At 47.0% G+C, this 8,024-nt stretch overlaps 1 protein-coding gene across 8 annotated transcripts in view; it reads right to left on the bottom strand.

The window, feature by feature from the left end:
• EDA (ectodysplasin A) overlaps positions 1 to 3,878 on the bottom strand; it is a 294,205-nt gene extending 290,327 nt beyond the window's left edge. For 6 of the 8 annotated variants that reach the window (XM_019647996.1, XM_019647995.1, XM_019647997.1 and 3 more), the window contains exon 1: positions 3,235 to 3,878. In XM_019647996.1, the coding sequence (XP_019503541.1) occupies positions 3,235 to 3,639 (405 nt within the window). In that variant the 5' untranslated portion in view covers positions 3,640 to 3,878. The remainder of the gene's footprint in view (positions 1 to 3,234) is intronic. The other 2 variants (XM_019647990.1, XM_019647991.1) reach the window with 1 other exon arrangement.
• Positions 3,879 to 8,024: the final 4,146 nt, after the last annotated feature.

The raw sequence follows: 8,024 nt of genomic DNA on the forward strand, positions 1-8,024 counted from the left end.
CATCTTAGCTGTAGAGGGCAGTGTCACTGGCCCTCATATGTGGGATCCGAACCGGGGCCCTCTGGCGTCCCAAGCCAGTTCTTAACCATTGTGCCACTCGGCCGGCCCCACTTTTGGTCTTTTATATGAAAAAAAACAAGGGTTTTGTTTTGTCATTGTTTTCAACACCCTTCCTGATGATGCCCACCATATTCTTGGCTTTGAGGATCACTATCACAACTGGGACAACATCTTCACAGAATGATCAACAGTGGTTTTTTTTTTACTCTAATAATCATATTGTGTATTGTCTAACTCAGAGAGACCGATGAGATGTTTCTCTTGAGATCATCTCCAGTGAGAATCCAGATAAATCTACAGGTACTCCAGCTAAAGGAGACACTTATGATTCCAGGTCTGAGGTGACCTAACTTTTTATCATCAGCAACTCTGTCCCTACTGGGGAGGCTTTTCTGTAATAATTCCCTTGGAGAACTTTGCTGTTTTCTCTGTTATGTGTCCTGACTGCCCTAATTTCCTTCTGTATCTTGTTTTAAAAGTTTTTAAATTGAGGGATAACATACATACATCTTCAGTGGTTTCTAGATCCCTTTCTTGAGTCATAACTGAGCCCATCATATCATAAGCATGGAGGAGTTTGCATTACCTTATACAATGAAGTAGCTCTGACTGTTCTGCCCACTGGGTCTCATGAAATCTTCCTGCAATCTTTTCTCATCAGCTTGGCTTCACTCCTTGCAGATAAACGGGTGAGAAACCTAAATGTTCTGCCCATTGAAGGGTGTATTATTTTTATCTTTCTTCCTTTCCACCTAAGAGTTGCTGTAACAGCAACTGTCTCTGTTGGAAAACTAAAATATAAAAATATGACCTACGTGGCCAAATCCCACAAGGCAGTTTACTTCCTTATTTATGAATCAGAATCTGTCAGCACATCTTAGAATCTTGATTGTCAGCAGATACTGCAATTAAATGTCCCCGCAAAGCCAGCAGAGGGTGCACCAGGGCACTGAAAACTTTACCCAAAATGTAACAGTATCAATTTAACTCTAATAGCCAATCAACTTTTTATCTTTTTGTTCTTTGGTATATTAAAGATAAACTTAATTTGAATCTGGGTTAAAATTCCTTCAAAGCATACTCTAATATTCCTGAAAGTGAAATTCTGGTTGAATAAGGAATACATGGTTAAACTTAGTCTGGCCAAAATGTACGTGGAATAGAAGAAAGTGACATAGACCTGAACCATATACTTCGTAAAAATTCTGCTATGGAGACCCACCCCGCTCCCCTCCAAAAGGTTCTAGGAGGTAGTATTCTTTAGGGGAATGGGCATGGAACTAGGAGTCAAGAGACCAACTTCCATTCTAATTTTGACCATAGTTGCATGACCTTGGACAAATCACTTCCACTCAAAGCCTATGTGTTCTCCAAGGTGATCAAATAAAATGAAATCATATGGCCCCTTACAACTCTTAAAAAACGGATTCCAATTGATGTCAGCAAATGTAAAGAGCCAGTATGCTTGCTTCCACTGCTCAAAAAGATTAAAATGGAAAGAATAAAGGACAACAGATAGGGAGCTGTATTTAAACCTAGACAGAACTACTTGAAGTGCTCTGCAAAGAACAGGCAACTAAGTGCCATTATAGACCTGTGAGAGTCTCACACCATCACAGAAGCCCTAGAGTCCAGCTGTCCTGCTAATCCTCAGCCTATAAACATGGGTCAGTCTGTTCGGAATGCCAAAAAGCCTTGGCCACCATTTGACTGAAGAAATTCAAGTCCTTCATCTTTTCACAAAATATGAACGTTTAGCTGCTAAGTATTCTACTGGGCATTGGAGGGGGGTGGTGGATACATAAAGTGAGCCAGAATCCCAGTTAATTATCATTTAGCTACAGTGTTTAAAGTTTCAAGTATGAGAAGCATGTCTACTGATTCTCTTCTTTGATAAGCTGTTATATAAGTTGGAGTGTGCTAGCAAGACATTTTAAGGCTAAGGGCCAGTTTACAATGCACATTATAGAAAATGTGTCAGTCCTAATATTCCGGTATTATCGTGAATGTGATGCCTGCTTTGGATGGGTGGTCAAAGCAGCACAAATAATGTTTACAGAGTATGACAATGACGCTGGATGTGGAAGTAAATACAGAAGGCCTGGGTCCCTCACCTCAAGGAACTTATTTGCACAACTTGCCCTCTTCCCCAAGAGGAAGAAATTCACTATTATTCTTTAACCACCTGAAAATGATTCATGGATGCTCCTCTTAAATTTCACATAAGACAAAATATGGAGATCAAGAGAATACTTATTGTAAATGCACTAAACATACTTGAATAGAGCTAGAAAAAGTAGAAAACAAATACCAAAGCTAATAGTTTGTTAACAAGGGTACAAATACCATAAAGATTGCAAAAACAAACAAACAAACAAACTGCTCTTGAGAGATTACTCCTGAGGAATTTATTCCATCAGTAGCTTCCTGTTCTCAAGCTAGCAGCAGGGAAGATACTTTGCACCCTCCCTCTCCATCCCACTTCCCAAAAAAGTCGAACCGGCATGCAAAGGGTGAGTTTTATTTCCATAGATTTTTAAAATTGCTCTTTAGAAGTTGCCTAGCAAGACGGCATATTTCTACCCGAATTCCTCAGGGGCGCTGATCCTCACTAGAATACCGAGGACAATCAGTCTCAAGTTGCAGGTAAGTGTGAACAAGCCCACGTTCTGGTCAGCGCACAAGGACCCGCGCTGAAAATACCATTAAAAGTTGTTTCAACGGGCATGGAGCAGTTACTACAGCTGTTTACAGCTCCAACTCCAAAGGAGAGCCTGCTAGTGCTGGCATCAGCTCTGGACACGAAAAAACAAGCACCGCGGGCAGAGAACCTCACCAGGAGCAGAAGGGCCAAGCTGCTGCCGTTAGTCCGCCAGAGGGGCAGCGCCTGCACCTCCGCGCCGCGGCCCGGCCGGGAGCTCCGCCAACTTTCCCAGAGGCAGCCTGTAGCCGGGGGCGGCGGGTGCCGGCTAGAGCTCCCAAGTCCAGGGGTCCTGAAGGAGTCTGGGTGAGCTGGGCCAGGGACCCGCGACAACCTGCCCCGGGGCAACCTCTCTCCTGCTCGCGCGCCCCCTCCCTGGTCCTGCCCTCCAACTTGGCTCGAGGTGGCAGAGTCCTCCCCAGGGCCGGTGGGGAGCCCCCCTCCCCCGCCGCCGCCCCTACTAGGTGACTCACCTGGTGCACGTCCTGGGAGTCTGGGGGGAGTGTGGTTTCTCCCGGTTCTAGCGGCTGCTGCTGAAGTGACGGCTGCCCAAAGTGGCGGGTGATGGGACCGTCGGGGTCCAGGCCACCGGGGCTGCTCAGGGTGCCAGAGGTGCCAGGAATGCCAGGGGTGCCGGGGCCGCCAAGGCGGGACTCGGCTCCCCGTTCCCGCCGCAACTCGGAGCGCAACTCTAGGTAGCAGCACAGCGTCAGCAGGTGGAGGGCCAGCGAGAGGCCAAAGAAACCCAGGAAGAGCCGGCAGCTGTTCCCTTCGGCCGCCCGGGCAGGGGCCCCGCGACAGCCGCAGCCCTGGCTTCCCCGCTCCCGCGGCGCTGCCGCGGGCAGGGGCTCCCTGCGCTCTACCTCGGGATAGCCCATGGCCTCCGGAGACGCCCACTCTCTGAGGCCCGGGAGCCGCCGCGTCTGCCTCAGCCGTTCACGACCCCTGACAGGCGGCTACTGTCCTGCCATGGGCTGGGGGCTGCAGGGACCCGTTCCAGCGCGACCGAGGCTGGGCGGGACGGAGCAGGGAGCAGCCGCATGTGCAGCTCCACTCCGAGGGGTGGGAAAGGGAGGAGGAGGGGCGGGAGAGGGGCGGCTCTGCCCGCCGAGGGAATGAGGGAGGAGGCCCCGGCCAACCCCGCCCCATCCCTCGAGCGGCTGCTGGGGCACCCAACCACCGGGCCCGCCAAGCCTAAGCGCCCCGCCCCCTGGCGTTCCACCCTGGGCCTCCAGCCGCGGGGCGGGGCCTGGGGGCGTGTGGGTTCGCTTCAGCCTGCTGGCCCCACCCAGCTCTTCCCGCTTGCCCCATTCCAGTTGGTGATTGTCGCTGTCGTTCATCCCTGGACTCCACCCCAATTTAACCCTTTAGCGCCAGTACGGGGAAGGGGAGAGAGAGAGTGGGGAGGCTAAGAATTGGTGAGCCTTGGAAAGAAAGTAGAGCAAAGAAAAGGAGGCAGAAACTAGTATTAATAGAAATGTTTGCAATTAACTGCAGTTGCTAATAACATCATCCAGTACTTATCTGTTGCTTTCAATCTTCAAAGCATTTAACAGACGTTAAACTAATTAAAACAGTTCTGGGTTTGGAATGAAACCATGCCTGCTGTGTTTTCAATCCAATGGCGCGCCAAAAGAAAAGGAGACTCAGGAGCCAGGGAGGCACAGGGAGCGAGAATGGGATGCGACTGAGGCAGCCCCATCCTGAAGTGAGTCTGGGGCCTCAATCCAAGTGATGGAGAAGCCCACCTGTGCAAGTGGAGTTGAAACGATGTTGCGCACGCAGGGTATAACAGTTCCCTGGGATTTCTTGATATGCTAATTAATGCAACAAATATATATTGATCCCTTTACAACGTAGAAAGTGCTGTATGAGAGAATCCACAGCCAGCATACTTTTTCTTCTTCCACCGCAGAAGGAATTTTGAGTGGAGAACATGTGCCTTCAATGAGCAAATGGGGAAACTGAGAGCCAGAATGAGGTGGATTTTTACAAGGGTGGCCCACAGAAGGACCAGACAATATTGGCATCTCAATGTGCAGGCAACTGTTCTGGCCTCTCCACCCCTCCCTTCCTTTCCCTAGAGTAATCCCTGGGGAAGGTTCAACAAGTCAGCCAAATGTTCCAGATGTACACTGCTGCAACCGCAGCATCTTCAACAGCTGCGCCAATCAGAAAAGGGATCAGAGCAAAACAACAAAAAAGAGTGGCAAACGTCAGAACAATAGACCCAGAAGTGAAGAATGGAAAGGATTAGTTGAGTTGCCATTGACAAGAGTTACTAGTCTGGGAGTCTAGAGAGCTAAATGACCATAGCAGGGGTGGGGGTGGGGAGGACTATGTATGCTTCTTGGCCACTATGCATTCCCAGTCTCATGTTATGAATAATTAGCAGTTGTATTGACTTGAAGAGGGCAGGTCTAAGTAAGGCCTAGGCTGGTGGGAAAGAAGAAAAATAGAGGGATTAAAAAAGAAGAGAAACAAAAAAAAAACAGAAACAAAGCATATGGTGGGGAGGTCAGTCCAGAGAGCACAGAGGTTAAAAACCTTAAATATATTAGCCACAACCAACTTTTCTTCCAGACACTCTGTGAATTGTCTCAGTGCTTCAGAAACATTTTTGTGTCCCCTCATTGGCCCTTAACCATAAAATATCAAGTTTGCAAACAATACCACCGTCATGCAGATAAGAAAATAAAAAGGGGCATTTAACAGCTCATCTCAAGTGCTGCTTATGCAGTATAGGAACTCTAGATGCCAGGGAAAACGCCCGGCTGATTTACCTTAATTATCACAGTCCAGAACTATTACCATGTTTCCCTGAAAATAAGCCCTAGCATGATTTTTCAGGATGCTTGTAATATAAGCCCTACCCCAAACATAAGCCCCAGTTAAGAACATCAGCCAGGCATGACTGTTTGAATAAATGTAGATTTTTGTACGTGAATAAATGAATAAATGTAGATTGTTGGAGCAAAAATTTATACAAGACCCAGTCTTATTTTCGGGGAAACATGGTAGAAAGAATGCTAGGTTAGGAGTCAGTAGACCTGCCCCTGCCACTGATTTGCTGGGTCACCCTGAGCAATTGTCTGTGCTTTTTGGGACCTTAGTTATTCCAACTGTGAAATGAGTAGTTTGAACTTTAACAGCTTTCCCTGTGTCATCATTAGCTGTGCTGACTTGATTGCATACACAGTTCAAAGAGGCTGTCCCTTCTCCCCCTAAGTGAAAAGGGAACAGACAACAGCCATCTCCTGGTAGTGGTGCTCAGGAACCTTACTGGGTTCAGCTTACCATGTTCTCCCAGGCTTTTAAGAGCTTGACTGAGACAGTGGGTTGCACCATTGCCCTCAGAAGGCCCTACAAGTTGCATTTGACCTGGGACCTCACCTTGGTTCCCCAGAGGAAGAATACATGGCTTCATATGCAGTAAAAACGTTGGAATGGGACAATCCAGTGAGGGATGTACATTGTTATTTTTTAGCGTTTTGAAGTGTTATTTCAGTTAGCTTCTATGCTTCTATAAGTACCCCATCCCCTACAGCTCAGGTCTCATAATGGTCGCCTACAGGCCACGCCCAACAAACAGATATGTGTTTGGTGTAGTGCTGGCTAAAATTCTGAGTTAAAAAAAATTAATTACCATCATTTAGAAATGAGGTTTTACATTAAAAAATCCAGATATCCTGCTTCTCTATTAAAAAATGAGAAAGTCTGCTAACACAGGATCCACATTCCCATGTGACTGCAGTCAGCTAGAACTGCCCCCTTAAGAAAAATGTGAGTAATCAAGTTCCACACAGTCATCCCCACCTCCTTCCTCGAGCCTCCATTACTGTCTTTGTCACTCATTTATCTTACTTTTCTGGCTCCATGTACTCTAGGAAACAAAGTATCAGCTCTTTAGCATGACCTGTAATCTGCCTCTCCAACCTCATCTTCCATCAACCTAAGAGGAACCCATGCTCCCACAATACTAAATTTGTTGACATTTCTCACGCTTCTGTATCTTTCCACAAACTGGTTTCTTTGCCAGGAATGCCCCCACCTTGGAAACCTGATAAAAAATTTTTTTTAAGATTTTATTGGGGAATTGGGGGAGGGGAACAGTGCTGGGGAATTTGGGGAAGGGGAACAGACAAGTTGCTGCCCTTTTGTTCTTCAGCCTAGTTGTGGAGGACGTTGCTTCACTGGCCCATGTTGGTATTGTGATCATTGCGCTCTTCCCGGGTGAGGCAGATGGGTTGCCGGCCACTGGACGGCTGCTCATGGCGGCTCTTGGCAGCTCATGCCAGCTGCCGGCCGCTCATGCTGGCTGCAGCCCACTGCAGCCCCACTGCAGCCTACGCCATCGCCGGAGACAGGCAGCCCAGTTCCAGCTTGAGCTGTGGTTCACCATCTTAGCTGTAGAGGGCACAGCATCACTGGCCCTAATGTGGGATCCGAACTGAGGTCCTGCTGCTCAGAGCTGGCGTCCCAAGCCAACTCCTAACCAACGTGCCACTCAGCCAGCCCTGATAAATTCTTTAAGAATCAAATTATGTGTTCCCTCTGGTTTGGCCCAACAGCTCACTTTTCAAACGGATTTTTCTTTATGTTTTCACCACACCCTGAGCATATCTCAATGATATCCCTTACCACATTGTATTCTTATTTCTCACCACTAAACTGTGAACTCCCTGATGGTAAGAACCATGTCCTTTCCATTTTGGTAGTCTCAGTACCTAGCATAGCAATGACCACATAGTAGGCACCAGTGTTGTTTGTCAAATGAATGGGGCATGAAAGCTGCTACGGTAACGTAGTCTACCTAAAATTCCAAAAAGGGAACTGGGCCAAGGGATGCCTGTCAGTACCACTTATGAAGGACCTACTGTGTGCAGAGCTGCATAACACATTATGGAAAGATATAAAGGAAATTGAGCCGAAAGGACAATTGTACAATTAACCCTATATTTGATTTAGTGTCAAGAGTTGTACACAATCCAGAAAGTAAACAATCAAGAAATTCAAATATCTTTGGTTTGTAGTATTTCATTGGATTTCCATCACATCAAGTTTCCCTTCCTAATTTTGTTTGTTTGGGCCTAACATTAAAATAATATTAGTTGAGAATAGCTGAATAATAAATATTCAAAATGAATTGACAACCTCTGGTGGAATATGATGAGCACTTAGGCAGGAACTGGTTTTAAATACCTCTTAGCTCTACTTAATCCACAGAACAAATCATTGACACAGAGATCACAGGGATAACTCT

This window comes from Hipposideros armiger, unplaced genomic scaffold (assembly GCF_001890085.2).
Source record: "Hipposideros armiger isolate ML-2016 unplaced genomic scaffold, ASM189008v1 scaffold_119, whole genome shotgun sequence".
NCBI classification, from domain to species: domain Eukaryota; kingdom Metazoa; phylum Chordata; class Mammalia; order Chiroptera; family Hipposideridae; genus Hipposideros; species Hipposideros armiger.